The sequence below is a fragment of the Ciconia boyciana genome, chromosome 11 (genome assembly GCF_034638445.1).
Source record: "Ciconia boyciana chromosome 11, ASM3463844v1, whole genome shotgun sequence".
Lineage (NCBI taxonomy): Eukaryota > Metazoa > Chordata > Aves > Ciconiiformes > Ciconiidae > Ciconia > Ciconia boyciana.
In genome coordinates, this window is record NC_132944.1 from 10991191 (window position 1) to 11010456 (window position 19266).

Below are 19266 nucleotides of genomic sequence, written 5' to 3' on the forward strand. Positions count from 1 at the left end.
AAGTTTTGCATTCAGGACACGAACATGTACTAGTGTGTTTATCTGTGCTGTGTGTCTGTTGTATGAGTATGTATATATGGAAGAATCTTTATATGCACTGTTTGAAAATGTACTGTGAACCCTAGCGTGTATTTAGAGCTTATTTCTTAGATCAATTACAAGATGCTGGGATCCCAATGAATGTCTCTGAACCCAGGAATTGTCTTACCAGCAGCAGAAGATAGGAAAAAAAAAAAAAAAAGAAATTTTACAACAACAGCAGTAACAAAATTCAAATACCTCTTACAATCAGGTCTGCAGCAGCCGATAGCTTGTCCACACTTGTTTGCACCATGCAGACGTATTTCCCAGCATGCTTCAGCTGGATGCTTCTGATCATCAAATCACCAGCTGAATCCTGCTGATAAAGTAGGGAAAAGTGGTTACAATTACTTTTTAATGAGCGCTAAACATCATTATCACATGAAGGACACTGTGACTAATGGATTTACTTTACACTGGCTGATGAAAACATTAGTAATGCAAGCCGTGGCCTATTAAAATTATGTGAGTCTGCCTTGAAGATAAGAGCGGGAGCGTTTCTAAAATTATGGCTCCTACAAGGGGCAGGGGAGCCTGGTTTGGGTCCGTTAAGCAGTTTCCCCATTAAAACAATGTGACAAGGCTTATGTAGGGCAGGTTCGCTCCGATTCCTCCTTTATCTCTCTGGATATCCAATTTATAGCCTCTCTGCTATTCAGATGCCCAGGTTGTGTCTACATCTATTTCGTAAGTGAAAACCAGCCCAAATTATGGGACATCTGCAATAGTTTCATGGCTTTGTATTACGGCCAGTATTTTGATTGCCCGACGTTTTTGTGCTAAAGATCATGAGAACAGCACTCTCCGAGGAAATCTTGCATCACCTAACAGCGGTAATTTGTTTTCCAAATGCCAAGTGCATGTCTGATTAACTGTTGAATAGAACTAATTAGGTTTCTGTATGTATAGGAAGCTGAAAACTCTCTCTAAATTTTTCTCCAGACACAAAGCATTCGATACATTAGAAATCTCAGCGTAACCTTGTGATTGTGGCTTTCTGACTGAAGAATATTAATAGAGTTTGTAATTTTAGCTTTGCAGGCCAATCAGGCACAGTCACCGGGAAGAGCCGTCGCTGCTGATGTGCGCCCTAGGCATCAATCTTTAAGTGCATCTTTTAATGATTTTTTGGGGGATAACAGCAAGGCTTGTAAATTGTATTTCCTTTTCCTTTCAGCATTAAATTTCACTCCTGACAAATGTAAACACGGACTGCCAGTCTGCCTGAAACCCAGCGGAGCACGTGTCTCTGTAAAACCTCCCTTAGAGCAACATGCAAAACCCTTTCCAGTTTTCTACCTCTGCTGAAAATTTGTTGCATTTCTTTCCATCTTTTTCTTGCTACCTTCACCCAACAAAAGTGGAAAAAAATTCATGAAGGATGAGAAAAGATTTTTAAATTGCAAATAAATTAGAAATTAAACTCCCCAAGTCCTGCCTAATACGCAACAGGCTAAATCAGGTGAAATCTGAACTGCAAAGGAAAACATTATGATTACAAAGGAAAGCAAACTTTCTACCCATCTTTCAGACACAGCCTGTGAAATCGCTGCTCCTCTTTTAGTAAAAATTATTTGGAAATTATTTTTAGTCAGAAGAATGGCATGAGAAGCTGGGGCAGGTCTGACAGACGTGCTACCTCCTCGTGTGAACCCCCTTTCTAATAGATGGCGTCCTGAGGTACCTCCTATAGCACTGACCCTCTCCGATTCCCAAAATTCATGCCACAACACCTTCAGAAAATCTAAAACTACTAGAAAAGCTGAAACAACCTGCCCGTTACAACTGAGGTAAAAGCAGAGAAAATCAAGCAGGGAAGGACCATCACAGGCACCCTTACCTTGCTGTGGGCTCTCCAGTCCCAAACCTTCCTACAGAGGCAGAAAATGGCAAATAACCCAAGCAGATTTTCTCCTCTCCTAACAAAGGAAAGTAATTCCTACCTTCACTACCTTTTCTTCCCCGTACCTGCCACTTGATTACAGTCTTGAGCGACAGCGGTGGCCAGGGCTGTATTTAATGGGCAGTCTAACCATCATTTCAAACCTGACTCCTCTCCCAGCTATCCGATTTCCATGAACATGATCTTTTCAACCTTCAAATAAACACTTCTCTGGACATTGCAAAAGTTTGCATTGTCAGTGGGTACCGACTGCGTTTCCCGTAAACAAACAAACAAACAACCCAAAGATACCAATGTGACATTGCCAGGAAACGTGCACAGGTGACACTGAAAAGAAATGTCGTCTCTGACGGTTGGTGATGTTTGTAATACTATGCAGGCTACTTTGTGTAGAGCAAAAATACTTATTCTAAGCCTGTGGTCACAAGAGGAGGACACAGACCGAGACAGATAAACATGCCAACAAACACTGCCTGAACAAATTTGGGGGTATCATCTCATTTCCTGCTGTTTTCTGTATAAATACAAAGCTCTACAATTGTTATGTTTTACATTTCTTTTACTGTTACAGTCAGAGAAGAACTATTATGGACTTCTTCCTTGAATGAGAAGGCAGTTTTTTGCAATGAGGTCTTCTGACACACATCCCACTGCAACGTGAACGCATCGTTCATGCAAGCAGATTTAAATCATGTCATTAAGCAATTATAACAACTCTACACCAACTGTAACGAAGTAGTATACTGGCAACGTTTATCTTCTCAGTCTACAAGACACAAGATAACGTCTCCTACTATTAACTTAGTCAAATCCATTCCTTCTATTAGTAGCCCTTTTCTGTGTTATCTGCTTTTATTACTGCGAGGAGATTGCTTTAGTATTAATACTTACTCCTCCAACTCTTTCGAAGTGATCCCCATCTTTTTCGAAGTCTATCAGGTGTCCATTAAATGACCAGGTAAACATGATATCTAGTGAGTGATCGTGAGACACCTGACAAGGCAAGACAATGCTTTCTCCAACAGTGACATCCATGCTGAAAGGTGACACCATAACCCGGGTTGGATCTACAAACAACAAAGAAAACAAAGGGGGGGGAAGAAGCATTAATCCTGTCCTCCTGAGAAATGGAGAGAGATGTAGAGCTGAAAAAGATCCTAAGCAGTCTACCACAACCACAGCATTGCCACCAGAACTTGAAAAATTTGCAGTGATCACTTAGGAAGATCCTTAGTGCAATGAGTGAACTCTTACATTTTTGATTTTATCCTCCGATACCTTTCTCTTTTCGTTAGATTGAAACACTATTAATAAATCCTCCAGAATCCTCTTCTAGCCACAATCCAGATGAGCAAGGAGAAAAGAAAAGGCTGGAAAAGAGTGTAGCAGATCTGAAAGGCTGGGTTAAAATTTTTGAAAGAGCTTGGAAAACAGAGATTATTTTATTTGAATCTTCTTACTCCAAAAATTGGTTTCACAGTCATAATTTGGTCACCATGGTTATTAAAAAAACTGGTTTGTTGCTCTTATATTAAATGCTGCTTTGAGAAAACTCTCTCAATGTAAATCTCCAAAACTGGAATGAAGAAGGGTGTATTAAAAACATAAGTGACACCTGCTTGGACCTGGAAAGGGAAAGATTAAACTAACATAATTGTTGTATGTTATGTTTACTGAAAACTTGGTGTTTGTTTAGAATACTAGCCATGTTCTCTGTCTGATGGATTTTAAATTCAGGTAGTTTTCTTTGTGTGAGGAGGACCCACACAAAGAATAAGTATGAACGTTGAGTGATACCAACCAAACCTTTCACACCACGGAACCCAAAACTCTGCCCCAATAAGCCAAGCCCTGTAGTAATGTCAGACAGAGGGGTTTTGGGGTAAGTCGTGGCTCTGCGTGTAGTAACTCCCCTGCCTGACGTGCAGCTGATTTGGGTCAGTCAGTAGGTCAGACTGACTCACTTTTTAGGACCTCTGTGGTCTTACATGAGATGTCACTGACCTTTGGTAGATGACGTTTGCTAGGTGATTGAGAGGGGTCCTGCCGTAAAAAACCTGTTATGGTGAGCAAGAACTGAGCAAATATTTTGGGGAGGTGGAGCAGAAGAAAGGTGAGGAAGTGCATTGTCCTAAATACAACATTTGCAAAGGAAAGCCCCAAAACCTGTGGATATCTGTGATGTGGCAGGTTCTGTCTGTTAAATAGGGGCAGCAGCATGTACTAGCTCCACCTGGAGCTTTGGGACTAATCCCTTATTCACAGCTGGAGTTCACATGGGTCCTTTACCACTGGTTTAATGGTCTATTTTTCACTTTACTTGCACAGTACTAACAAAATGGTGGCACAGAAAGATGAGCCATGACACATTATGCAGACTTCAGCTCCTCATCTGTGCCTGTGAATTCCCTCTGCCTCTAAAGTTAACATTTGTCTTTCATTTCTGTTGACAAAAATGCTGTTTTTTTTTCTACAAGGCCTCAGAGGAAATGAAAAGGAGAAAAAATATTGCTTAACAATGAGACCAAAAGTCTGAAAATCATATACAGATAGATATTTTTGCTTATTCCAAAAGTCTATTCTGCACAGCTGTCATGCTAAAATACTACGGGCATTATTCATTCTCTGGTATATGAAACCAAAATCTTAACTACTTCTTCCAGGGACTATTGGCCGACTGCTTAATCCTCTGCTAAAATAACAAGGATAGAGCAACAAAGATATGTACTGGGCAGAACTACTCACTGAAGTTCAGGGGATGCCAAGCCGTTCCTGGGTTTTCAAAGGCCTTACCAAAAATGTACAGGAGGTAGCGAAAAAGATTTCATCACTGACTTGAACAGGCTTCAGATCAAGTCCACACGGACTTGGCTGTATTACCTTCAACAAATTTAATTCATCTGTATTTTGGTTTCACTTCTAACAAAACAGAGTAACTCTTAGCAGAACCACAGTAGGTGTTACGAGGCTTAACTAATTAACAGAAGTAAAACATTTTAAGTTTCTCAGGAGAAAAGCTGTATAAGTGCAAGTTACTAAAATAATGCTTAATTCTTGCCTAGACTTATGACATTGTTTTTGATTATAACTAACTGATGTATCAGGATTTTACAGTCACTTGGAACTGCTACTACTGAAACTCAAGAAGACCTGGAGCATCCCAAGCTCAGGACGCTACAGAAATGCCCGCACCTGCAGTGGGGCTTAGGCACAGAATCATTTACTGAAATGCCTTTTAGCATGAGAAGTTCATCCTCTGCTCTGCTCAAAGCCCGTATGAAATATTTATGAAGGACTTGACTCTGAGATGAAATGGGTGCCTCCCACAAAGCCCTGAGCTCTCCTACATGAGTCCCGTAATGATTCATGTAAGCTGTGGTCCTTAACAAGTGTCAGCACCAAGGTTCTGCTGTAGCTAACCCTCGCCTCCACGGCACTTTCTGCAAGAGGCGAGAAGTCCACACCAGAAATCGAATTCTTCCTGCTGCAATGCATACAGTTTATAAACATACAGAGAATGAAACATGGGTGTTTGCTGAAGACCTTCTTTCCAGAGCAGCTTAGCACAACTCTTGTGGACATCATAGGAACTGCAAGTGCCCGGTGCCTCTGAAAATCAGGCCCCCAGGTTTCAATCCAATCATGTCAAGAAGCATTGCAATCGAGGAGCTTACCATACGAGGTTATGGGAATGGCTGATACAGCTTGGTGACAAACGACGCGCGGGGAGGGCTCTGACCCAAGCCATGCTCAGCAGGAGTGCGAGCCCCAGCAATGCACTTTACAAATCACCCCAAGGAGAATGCTTACCCATCTTTTCTCAAGGACTGGGAAAGCTCAAAAACAAAACCATCCCCTCCCCCGCTTTAATAGCCCTAGCAGAGCAGCAAATGGAAAATGTTATTCAGAAGGCAATTGAGGGCAGCCGAGTGTAGGCACACCTTGGCGATACACAGCCAAGTGGTAATCAAAATTATTAGATTTGCATTTTCAAAACCTGTAACATCAGGCACTTTTCAAATTATGGCAAGTGCTTTAATGATACCAAAATTGTGTTGGTTAGCATCCAAGTCAAAAATAAAAAAACCGATTGTTTTTTTCCAAGCTAGCTACTCATTTATTTATTGTCCGCTTGCAAGGCAAGAGAGGCAGTCTAGGGAGACAGATACTGTGGGAGAGCTGATCTTAATGCTCTGTTACTGTCCTGTCCCCCCTAAGTGCAGGTTATTTTCCTCAGATGTCTTTGCTTAGTAAGGGCACTATTACCAAGGACAGTTAATTTAAAAAAAAAAAAAAAAAAGAAGTTATTTTGGTGATATTTTGAGATGATATTCACCTTTGGAGCACTCCAGTGCATTTTGAGATAGTTTTAAAAATAAGGCTGGGAGATTCAGTTGCAGATAAGGGGTAAGAATTTCTATTGGTAGCATCACCCTTTACAGCTGCCTGCAGGTTTCTGAGCCCTCCACAGAGGGAAGCAGTGCCTGGCACTTCCCAGCTCTCCTGCAGAAATAACAGACAAAAAGCAAGCAAAATTGTTCCAGGTCACTTCTGAGAAAGTTCGTCTGGCATTACTGAGAAGCTTTTAGGGGAGAAATAAGTGAATAGTGCATGCTAACGGGAACACTCTCAGGGGATGAAAAGCCCTCTGTCATCAGGAGGTAAAATAATCTGGTTTTTAGTCTCCAATAGGAAACAGGGAAAAAAATAACTACACTGTACATGCAAACATATTCAGTAGGTGTCCTGTACATACAGCAAATGCAGTGACAGCAGACGTGAGCGAGTTTATATTGGCCTGGGCTTGGCTTTGCTACAGAGAAAGAAGAGACCTTTCCTGCGCAGCCCTGAGCGGGGCAGGAGCAAGGCAGGGCTTACGGCGTGTGCCGGGACGTACCCTCCGCAGGCTGGCTAGCGACTGTCTGTAGATGTCACTGAAGGCTCAGGGAAGCAGGGAAGCTCCCTCAGCCTTCCTTTCACGCCGGCATTTTCAGGAGCACGCTTTTTGTGTGACAGAAACGGCACTTTTTTATTTTACGTGCAGTTTTGCTTGCATGCCAGCCAGGCTGGCAGCTCACGGAGCGGCTCAGCTTGTAGCTTGTCGTCAGAGCCGAGATGGTTTGAGCAGCGCGAAAGCCCAGGTGCTGGGCCTCAGCTGGAGCAGACCCGCGCGGCCACACCGGACAGCTCTGGGTGCCACTGCCATCGGCCCTGGCCTCCCTAGTGGGGTGCACTGAGGCTACTGGAGCTTTTCTTACCTATTTTTGTCCTGCGTTACATCCTTTAGTTTTACTGCTGCAGCATATCGCAGAGAAATTGGTGTATTTCTGCCTGATTTAATGTATTTGGTTTATATTATGACAGATTTTAACAAAGTTTTCTTGCTAGCTTTCAGTTTGTTAGAAGAAACAGAGCTGAGCAGCACTTCCCATCTGCAGGAAGGCTGCAATTGCTTCGCTTTGTCCCTCGTCCCCTGCTAAAGGGAACCTGTCATTAGCTGTTAGTGCCACCTGCATTTCGTGCCTCATTTCGGGAAGCTGTGATGCATCTCCGAGCTGCAAACCAGCAGGCTGCAGACATCCTGGGTACCAGTACCGTCTGAGGGTAATAATTATCCAATCTGAAGAGAAACCATCCCACCCTGATTTTCTATTGATTGGGTGTCCATTAGGAGGGATTACTTGTTTAGGGGAAACAGCTTTGCATCGCTGCGTTTGCTTGTTGTAGCTCACGCAGTGCTGTGTTGTGTCATATTGATCTGGAGGACATGACGCAGTGGGACACAATCTACAGTGGCACGACGTAAGTGACATAAAATGAATCAGCGACTGACACTCAGAGATAATGCTTTTTTTTTGTTGTAAAAAATAGGTCAGTCCAGAGCATGCAAATGTCTTTTGAATGATACAAGAGGACCAGGGCAAAGCCAGAAGCGATGTCACATACACTGTGCCCAGCAGCAGCATTTCAACTGACCGGAGGGTTTTTTCCACCTAGAGACAGGCAGACCTGTCTGTGTTAGATTGATACTTGGCGTCCCGTTTCCAAATGTGCTCCTTTCCAATTTGGCTCAGCTGTGGAGGCTGTGTGCTCCGCTCTGCAGGGAAGGGATTCAGCGATGCTAATAACCGCAGTGCCTTTCATTTAAGGATATCAAAGTGCTTAGTAAACAATGAGATATGCTTTGCCAGCCCTGGCTGCTGAAGGAATATAGAGTATTTTACTATAATAAAAGATTGAACTGTAGCATGCTCAGGAGATACAGCTCCTGTTGTTGGCCTCAAATCAGTGGAACTGAGCATCTCAGAGACAGATTAAAAGGAGATAATGTCAGCATTTCCAGTGCTGGTTTCTGAAACCTGTGCACCTAATACCTAAATGCTTATTTAGACATCTATCCCAGCATAGAGGAGGAGGTCAAAGGAGAATGAAGGGAAGGGAATATTCAGGTTTTGACATATTTATCCAGGGTAAAAAACTGAAGAAATCAGAAATCCCCCCCAAAACTTAACAGTGCCTTCAGACTGTTCTACTGATAAGGGAAATTTTCCAAGATCTCGCAAGGCTTATTCCTTCCTTTCTTCTTCCAGCCTTGCCCATTTCACTTTATTCAAGATTTGTTTGCACTTTCATGCTGCTAGGTGTGGTTAATGGAAGCTACTGGAAATTTTGTAAAAGATCCTCCATTGAAGGTCTGCAGTGTATGTCCCTCCCCCCTTTACTCTTTTGCCTAAATAGGAAAAGTCTGTTGTAAATATTCATGGCTTTGGAGGGGAAAGTATTGCAAATGGACACGAAACAGCTAGTGAAAACTGCAACAGCTGCTTACGGACAGAAGAAACATGGTCTGGTTCTTTAAACAGAAAAAAAAGCAGTGTTTGTTTTTGCTGAGGGATATGTACATTTTCTTCAAGTACATAATTAATATTAGTATCCCACCTATTACACTCAGAGGGCAGGTCTGAGTTAAACAGCAGTGAGCAGCTCAGATGTGTAGTGGCCAGAGCGGCTGCTGCAGAATGCAGAGAGGAGGACATTTATTCCAGGCTGGACAAGAGGAGACCATATAGACCAAAGTCATTTCAGCATATGAGGCTCTGACTCTCTGCATCATGTATTGTGATAGGAGCATGCCAGGGCATCTGTTAGCTGTTTAATGAAAGCCAGTGTGGATGACAAGGTAATTTCAGGTTCAAGCATGAATGCTCAAGTGCAAGAGTTTATGTTCAATTACCAGATGCTTCAAACAAGCAGCTAAGACAAAGGCAAGCAATGCCAAGCACACACGGCTGCGTCCAACGCGAGAGAAAATGGACAGAGCACTGCTTTTCCTCAGGCTAAGTTTCCATTCACGTTACTGATATTCCTTAGGTGGACCTAGGCAGATAAGCAGTAGTTTCAAGTTTGATTAACCATCGAATTACCTAATTCTCTTAAACAGCCATTACTGTTACAACGTTAAAGATCCAGCTACATTTTTTCCTTATCTGCATAAACCATTTCATGTACAAGATTTTAAAATAGGTTTTTCTTGTAGATAAACTGTAACTCGAGTATTTGGGACTCACTTTTTCTCCTTCTGGAATACCCGCATGTTTACTGTTTTCATTTTTCATCAGAGGGAGTTAATAAATGTATTGCAGATCAATGTCCTCTATTTGCAATGACATTTTACATTATTGTATTGATTTCAAGGCAAATCATGTCTGCAGATAATAAAAATCAATCTTGGAAGTGGATTCATCTGTTTTCTATGAGCAACCAAAGAATAAAAGTCCAATACATAAATACTCAAATGTGCTCTAAAGTTTCTTTCTCTTCTATTTGTGAATGAAACATTTATCCAAGACCATAAAGTCAAAAGTATCTGAGACTTGATGACTGGCTAAACTTCTGGGAGCTCTTAGTGTTCTGGGCACTGTCAGGCACCATAAGAAACGCTGAAGAGAGGAAAATATGACCCTGAACTAAAGAGATTAATAACTGGTGAACAACTAAACACATAGTATGAATTAGCATAGCAAACTACAGCTATCTTAATAGATTGCTTGAGTACCTTATGGGGCATGGCCAAAATTAAGATTAAAAAGAAACAGGGAAAGGCCAAGTATTTACAATATTTGGCCTTCACAATGTCACAGACTTGAGCTGTGATGAGTCACATTTATGCTTTCAGGAACAAGCACGTGGCTCTTTCTTACACCAATGTAACTCTTCTGTTCCATATAATCAGCTATTACACATGTGCTCTCGCCAAGACAAGTAACTGATTTACAAGGCACATTTCTTAACAGAAAACTCTGCAGCACTTACAGTATCCTCTGGTGTGTACTATGGTAGTTCAGCCTAATAAAATGTAATCTTATTAAAAGCGAAGGGGACACTACTAGTTTAGAAAAGGGAATTTAGGTTTGGGACTAAAGTAACTTTTCTGATTTTAGAAATATATGTGGTTAGTGGTCTAGATCTTTCCATGCAATCAGGCAGCACCGATCTTTGGCAATGAAGGCAGTGATACACGGCCACGTATTTAACGGGGATTAAGGAAAGGAGGGGTGGAATGTTTGACCTTTCCTGGAAGAGCGGAGACTCTGATTCAGCAATACACTCGGTTGAGCTGGGCATTTAGGACATGCTAAAATTGCTTTCCTGAAAGAGGATCCTTATCTTGCAGTTTACTTGGCTTAAATCTTGCCATATTAGAACCACAGCGGTGTGGGGGACATGCAATTATTTTTGAGTGGGTGCTTCAGCATGTCACGTGAGTCCCTTTCTCTTAGGCAGCCTCTGTTTTCTGTTAGTGTGGGCAAGGTTTTTTTAAGAGGAGAGTTTAGATGTTGTTCCTTGTGACTGCACTCCTAAGTAACCTGTCCACTTCCAAGAATGGCAGTTTCCTTCTCAGCTTCATTCAGAGCTGAACTGCAGTCAAGGTACAAGTTATTAACATATTTCTTAAACTGATATTGAAAAAGAGCTTCCCACAGATTGAAAACTGTCTAAACTTGATGTAAGAGTCTCCCTCCCAGGAATTAATGCCTCCCACCTCCCAGACAGGGACCAGGCAGTCAATCAAGGGATTGCATTTCTGCATACTCAAATATGCATTCTTTGTGTGGCTGAATAATAAATGAAGGTTAATTTAAATCTGAAAACACATTAAGAATGGAATTGCTTCAAAGGATACTGGAGAGGGATGTGCCATTATAGCAAATTCAAAGACAAAATATATGAAAATATATCCACTCCACTGAGAGTACAGAGAGTGTTACTTAAATAACAAGAGGGCACAATACTTCATTTTAACCTCCATTTTACCTAGTGCAATGCAATCTTATCAAATCAAGCTCTCTCCATACAATTGTGAAAAAGAAAATCATATGTAATGGGGTCTGGAAATGACAATCAAATCTGTCACTCATAGAAATTTGTACTTGCTCTTTATAGCAGCATGCAACAGTGCCTGATTACACTAGAAAACCCAAACATCCCTTCTCTCTCTCTTTGCATTTCAGACTAACATAAAAGCCACTTCACTTCAGAGGTGCCTTAAATGAAATAGGTATATTTGACAAACGACTGAACCGTTTGTGACACGCTTTATAGATAACCCAGTGAATTCAAGGTGTCACCTTTTGTGGGCTATTGATTGCAACTAGCTGATACCCATCTTTTCAAGTATAGAATAATCCACTGTCATTGCAAAAATGATGGCCATCTTACAGAGAAGGTTAATCAGATACAGGAGAAATCATACCTAATCTTTGACAAATTGCAAGTCACTCAAGGATCAATCACTGTTCTCCTTGTAACACAAGCCACAGGTAATTGTGCAAACGTAATGCCATGCAGTTTGCCGTGCAGCCCATATACACAGTGGCCAATAGCATTTTGCCCCTTCGAACAGTTTAGCCTGCTGAGACGGTTGATTTACGGGGCTTTTAAGTATGTTTTGAATAGTAATGTCCATAAATAAAAAATTTTCGAAGAGAAGCAGTGCAGCTATACTATGATACGCAGGCATTCAAACTGCAAAATTATGAATTAACTGGCACAGTCTTTGCATTTTTATGGTACAGTATGTGTTTTAGGCCTTTCCTATCCGAGTTCTGTGTCTATTATCTACACCCTCCTCATAAGGACCAAGATGTTCGGAATTAGCTGACATGCAAGAATAAATCCCAAATTAAGAGTCATTAGGAACGGATGCCTCTTGAGCTGTCAAACTTACAGAATAGCATGAAAATCACTAGCTGGACTTTCCGGTTTCCCTTACCCATCCTTAACATCACCCAGATCAAGGCTTGCATGTGCCGTGAATGTCTTGGGATAAGCAAGTCTTGGCATACAGGTCGTTTATCAAGCAGCCCAAGACACATTCAGCTTCCCAAGTACCTGGTGTGAACGCAGTGCATCACCATTCGTATCGGTAAGGGGAACTGGATGGGAGCACCTACTGATACCTCTGAAAACAGGAAGTTTTTACCATTACATTAGTATCAAGAAATTGGGCAAATTTAAGATTATTCTACTCCATGTCCAATGTGTTTTAACTTGGTTAAAATAAACCTTGGCACTAAACTGCTATATCAATATATTTACCCAAAGTTAGTAAAACCCACGTACATGCTGCAATACAGGTATCTCTATAAATACCATTTTATACAATAATGCAATCTGCAGGAAGATACAATACCTCTTGGTTCTCAAAATTAATACAATTATTTCTCAGTAATACGCAATACCTTATTATTATAATCAGACTATACTTGCTATATAGAGCCATACACACACACAGATGTAGAGGGTGTCACAGTATCGTTCTGGTATATATCTACATATAACCTAAGGTAAATTTATTTTCATTATTATTTGCATGTGTGGCTGTGTATGTTCAGGGATGTCCCTAACTTTCTTCAGGTACTACCTTCTTTACATTGGGATTTTGGCTGTCACATGCTGCAGTAAAAACCACAGACCCACAACTGCCCTTAAGCTACATTACAAAACCAGCCAAAAGGAAGCATCTGCTTTCACTTTCATGTGGTCAAGAGTCAAGGTCTACTGCAGGCACTTTTATATTTGGTTTTAGGGATTTTTGGCTTTGCTTTTCCTGAGAATTTCAATTTGCTGCAGAATAAGAAGAGCCGTGGATCTAAGATTGTAATTCTGTGATATGAGGCTAAAGATCTTGCTGCAATTAAAAAAGGAAGCCAACTTCGTTGCCTGTCCCTTGTAGGACCTGTCTTACAGACAGTGACTGGAGAGACTTTATAAAGGCCAGCACTTAGAAACATAACTTAGGTATCAGAACTAATAGTTCTATTTAAAACTACGAGCCCTATGCCACACATCAGCAGAATATACTGAATATTTCCATTGCTAACTTGGTTTGGCCAATGTATCCTGAGAGGTTACCCTGCATGGATGCGGAAAACTCTTACGTCCACAAAAGAGCAAGAGAGTTTTGTCCTTGCTAAATCATTTTCATTGATTTTCTCTGACTGTGATTTTCTTGGTTATGGAGGCAAAGAACTGGGACCTGCTGAATATATGCTCATTATTAAATGAAAACAGCACTGAGGATGATTCCAAAGTCAAACTTCTGCTGTTTAGCAGTTTTACCGATTCTCAACCCTACTTTTAAAATACAAACCCATTCCGGTTCAGCAGGTTCTCTGGCTGCTTCCAGATGCCTTAACCCTCAGGTTTGGTGGGTCCGTGCTGTTGAGCTCTAATGAGCAATCAGGACTTACTGCCTTACTCTAACTTTCCTCATTTCTAATGTACAATTCCTTTTTGCCCTTCCTCCCTCCACCTCCTGGCAGATTAAAAAAAAAAAAAATTTCTTGACAGAAAGTGGGCTATCAAGATTCACTAATTTTAGTAAGTACCAAATGTATTTGTTTATTAAAGAGTTTGAATCTCCACTGGAACACAAAACTCAATATAAAGACCCAAGAACAACGTAGAGAGTTTCCCACTGGAACTCACTGGAACTCTCTCATTAGGAAAAATGACCACCTCCATTTTCACCACGGAGTGTTTATCTCCTGCTGTTATTACAATGGCTTATCTGCTGGGTGGTTGCTGTATCCATCCTGTGAATGCCTTCAACCAAAGTATTTCTCTAAAGCAGCATCTGCTCCTACTATTTTATAATTAGAATATAATTAGTAGAAGTTCTCGCAAATAGCTCCCATAGAGAAAGGACTCTACCACACAAAAGAAAGATCTAAAATTCCCAAGCTATTTACAATCTACCCTAAAAAGAAATCTGGGCATTTCTCTAGTGCCTCAGGAAATGACATCCAGACAACAAGACATAATTAAGAAGTTGTTATGCAGTGGGCAGGACGAGGCATGACAATCTGCAGGCAGGTAGGGCAATTGCTTATGCAAGTAACTTTTAAAAATTTATTTTCAGTTACAAAAAAATCTTGTCAGGTCAGCTCAAAAGGTCAACCTCAAACAACAAAGTCAAACTATTTAATAAACTAAACACAGAAAAAAATTATGGCTGTCACAGGTAGCATCCAATTTTCTTCCATTTAAAATTATTTTAAAACAAAATTGAAGTAACTGTTTAAAGAAAATGTTATTTCAAATAGAAAATAGATGCCTCTAGTTAATAATTATAATGCTGAATTCTTATTCAAGTTGTACATATAAATAACAGAAAAGTTTAAGTCTGTTCTGGCCAACCTGTGGAAAATATACATTATCAAAAAGTACCTGCCAGTTTAAGCCAACAGCACTTATACAAACTCAGCTACAAACCTCCGGAATGTACAAGTATCCAGAGAACTGAGCCAGGCAACAGGGAGAGGAGAAGCCAGAGAGAGGGGGCTATTTTAGCCCTCTCTGGCGGTGTTCACAGAGGGAGCCTACCCAGACCCGCAGGCTTGCACATGGCTCCTGCCAGGGGCAAGCACAGCAGGGGAGCCAGCCTGTTAAACACTAGTTTGAATATTTAGACTTTGAATCACAACCAAATGTGAACAATTAAGCTTAATAGAATCCCATCGAAAAGAGAATTAGATAAGCAAAAGAGGGGGCAGAGTACAGCGTGAAGAGCAAGGCTGCTCTGTGGGGTGAGGGCCAGCAGGAGCACAGACCTCGGAGTGAGAGGGAATAAAACGAGCTCTCCTCCTTACTTTCTGTCTGACCTTGAGCAAGTCATTAAAAGTCTCTGCTGCCTTATTTGCCCAGCCTATAAAATGGAAATAAGACCTTCATTATAAACTGTTTTGTCTTCTTATACCACTGTGCACAGTGATATTTTTATGTAAGATTAACTTTTTCTTAAAACCCCGTTGAGACTTCCATGCTACCACTGGCAGGACTGAAGCTCAAACGCCTATCTCTGAACAGATCAAGTGACAGTAAGAACAGAACCAACAAAACAAACCTTGAAAAAAAAATTTCTGGGCCACAAAGGTCTAATTTGTTTCCTGGTGAAGGCAAGATGTCCTGTGCTCTCTTGCAAGGAAGTGACTCATGTCTCCATCTTCTAATTAATTCGTGACACACTGAGTGGACAAACCCTTCTTCCGAGGGACGTGCCACTGTTTTGCTGTCTTGTTGGTTGAGCCCCGGTCCTGATGTTACAGGAAGGGGCAGGATGGACGCAGGATCACATGTGAAAGGAAAATAACAACCTGCAAGACCATCCCGTCATTATAACTTGCTCAAAATCCCCAGCTCCTACTCTACTGAACAAATATTCAACACAGAACATCATTAAAAAGTGTCTCCGACATTCTTCCTGTTACGTGGCATTTTAATTCAAATTAGCCACAAGTTCTTCCTATGTAAATAATTTCAAAACAAGAATGAAGATCCAGCTTGCAAAGATACATGTAGAGAAGAGGAGGAACAAACAGCGTGTCAGTGCTACCATCTCTCCTTTCAGCCTGGTTTCAGCAACGGACGAGTTTGGCCCCGAGCACACAGCTTCGCTAGGGTTTCAGCCATGGTCCACAACATTGCTCCCCAACACTCCCACTCTGCCTGTGGCTGTCTGCTGCACGGAATGATGTTCATCTTCAACTGCACCAAATAGTTTAGTTACCAGGACTAATGGATTCAGGCTTGGATTTTTACAGAGACTTTCTACTGTGCACTTAGACACAAAAGGAACTGAAATTTTCACTGGTGAAATACTGATGACTTTCTAAACAAACTCTGATAAAGATTATTATTGAGATTTATTCACAATGTAGCTAAAAGAAAACACAGCACTAAAACCTACAACTTTGACCACTAGTTCTTCATGATACACTTAAAAACTTCAGTCATAACAAAAGCAAAATTCATATTCCAAATGTGCACGTGACAGAAAGAGACAGAGAAAACCAACATAAGCCATGGCAAGTCAATTCAGTGACAAAACTTCCTTGTATTTCAGAGTCAATCTGCTTTTGAGTCATGAATGTTCGTATTCATGTTGTGTTCCCAAATGACTGGCTTGAGCGCTGTGATACAGTACACCTAGAACTTAACCTATTCCAGTGGTGTCTGATATTAAATTCTCTCTGCCATCATGATTTTGGGATTAAGACAAGAGACTCTGGTCTCCATATTAACTTTGATGGGATTGCGCATAATCTTACTTAAGTTGCATTAGAAGAGGGGAAAATCAGGTCCCAGGAGTCCCTAATATTGCAACCACCACCTCATCATCGCTCAGCAGTGCTTTAGTTACTCTCTGATGTGTCAAAACCCATCACTCCTAGTCTTTATCCATGTGCCACTTGGCTATTATTATCTGATAAGCAACTTTGAGTAACCTGTTTGCAATCCAGCTAGGCTCAGGGAGAAAAAGTCACAACAGCTCAAAACCTCAGAAGTTTGGTTCTGCTAAGCTGCTTCCAAAAATGCTTCTGAGAAAATATACAAAAGGACTGATATTTCCCCGAGTACTGTCCCAGATTCATTTCTTCAACACTCTTACACTTTTCCCTCCTACGACAGAAACTGTGCTCTCTAAACACTTCCTCTGTATCTTTGATGTTAAAAACATAGCCTTCAGGCCAGTCTGTTCTTAGCCACTATTTTCAAGGATATAAAGTTCTTAGGATAAGAGAGTCATTATCACTTCCCCCTTTATTCTCCCACACCACTTCCTTCATCTTTACCTGAAATGGAGATCGGCAGTCACTTTCTCAATGCATGTCATGTTTAGATCATTATCTCCCCTATCCCTAACTGCACAGTCAGACTGAATTACTTTGGTGTGAAGAGAAGTGGCTCTAGGGAGACCTGCTCCTATCTTCCACAACAGGACCGTATACTGCAATAATCTCAGTTTTCTCTGTTGTATTGTTTTCTCTTAGAGCGTGGCCCTAATTTACCCAAGATTTGTGGGATTCCCATGAAACTCATGTCTGGAAGTTCATCCCACTGCATGCTTTGGAAAAGGACAAACTGTATGCATCCTCCTTTAGGATGAAGATCAAACTCATAACGTTAGTAGATTTACAACCCAAGATCTTCTTGAGCAAAGAAAAGACATGGGATTACATCCCACAGCAGCACAACTGTCATGTTTCATTTTCTAGAAACCAAAATAGTTCCACAAAACTAAAAGCTTGAGGAGACAGATCTGCTGCTGCCAGAAGTTCCTGGTAACTCCACTAAGACACACAAAGCTGCAGGAACTGAGATATGGCCCCTTACATCCAAGCCCCGTTGGACTCCTTTCTTGTTAAGTACTCCATATGTGTGCAGCACCAGCAGCATGAACTGTGAACTGCCAGAGCCACCGGCACGGGAGAGGTCAATCAGCTCAGCTACCTCCAACTGACTTACTCCCTTGAGCACACTTCTGGCTTGCTCGGCATGGTGGTACTGCCTCGTTAACCCGGCTGTATCATGCTGGCTCATCCTACAGACCTCAGCTTTTCCTGCTTCTCGTAGTAGCTCTTCTTCAAGGGCTAAAGTAATCCTCTGCAACAGCTAGGGAAATGGGCGGAAAACGTTAAGTCAGACACATTCCCTTTCTTCTGAATTTTTAACTGTCCCCTGTCTGATAGTAATTTCCAGTTAACAAGCTCTGGCTAGTCTTCTTCACTTATGAAATTAACTATTGGATAGAACAGTTTGTTGCTTATGTTTAATATACAATCACATACGTAAACACACACACACATAATCAAATGCACTACATTTATTTTGATTAAAATATCTATCAGAAGTCCTTGATCTATCATTTCATTTTAACTATGCTGGGTTTTCATTTGTATTCAAAAACTGAAAAATATTTTAGCCTTTCCAAAATGGATCATGTTAAAATAAATTGAAGCAAGTTGATGAAAAGTGTTAATTAACCTGCTTTCGTCTCATTAAGAGTCTGTGTTTAACCTATAGGTCATCTCCTCTTTCAGCTGATGTATGGATTTGATCTTCAATGATGACCTGAACAACCCAATCTTCTATTGATGATTAAGAACTCCTGAACCTGGTGCTTTTTTGGGAGAGGACACGAAAATTCCTGAAATGAAAGCGCTGAGCTTTTTAAGGAATTATTCTAAACCTTTTTTTATGGCAGGACAGGTTGCAATAATGCTGACCCTGCAATACATTGTGGGTTTAAGATGAAAATACAGAACAAAAATATTAAGTCTTCCCCCTGCCCCCCCCCCGTGTATACAGACATAATGGTTGAACTTTTCTAAAAAAAGCATTTTTTTTTCCACATTGTGTGCTAAATCAGGTATATTTATAAGCATCAGCCACTTGCTCTTGTCTTGACTTCCTTATCTACCTGTGCAGTTATCAGTTTTAAGGCCCCTGATGTGCCTGAAGGTTGGCTGGGGGTTGGAGGGACACAGAGGACAAAGAGGAAGGTGGTGGGGAGGGAAGTGGGGGGAAGAATCTGCTGCGTTTACCATGATCCAGAGCAAATATTTCACACCAGCTGGCACTCTCTACATCAGAATCAGATAGGCAAAGTACCTGGAGAAGCTGCTCCCTAAGAGTCAATATATTTGTATTTCTGCTTTTAAAAATATAACTCTAATAATGCTAGAGATAAGTCCAAAATTGGCAAGAGAGATAGGCTGGAGATCTATGCTTTTTAATATCAAGCTCTTCACCAAGACAACTTTTATCACGTTAATGGCTAAATCACACTGATTGTAAAACAGCCAAAATGAGGCAATTAGTAAGGCCTGTGACAGCCACAGAAAACGAAACGCACAAGGTTTTCAGTGCAAGCCAGATGGATATCTTCAATATATTTCTTATTGTCTGCTTGTGGTAATACGTTCAATTAAACTGAA

At 41.1% G+C, this 19266-nt stretch overlaps 1 protein-coding gene across 2 annotated transcripts in view; it reads right to left on the bottom strand.

Annotated features, from left to right (window-relative positions):
* LOC140657952 (contactin-4) overlaps positions 1-19266 on the bottom strand; it is a 258606-nt gene that overhangs the window by 13339 nt on the left and 226001 nt on the right. For both annotated transcript variants that reach the window (XM_072875734.1, XM_072875733.1), the window contains exons 13-14: positions 2876-3051; positions 280-400 (exon numbers count right to left, since the gene is read on the bottom strand). In XM_072875734.1, coding sequence (XP_072731835.1) covers positions 280-400; positions 2876-3051 — 297 coding nt within the window. The remainder of the gene's footprint in view (positions 1-279; positions 401-2875; positions 3052-19266) is intronic.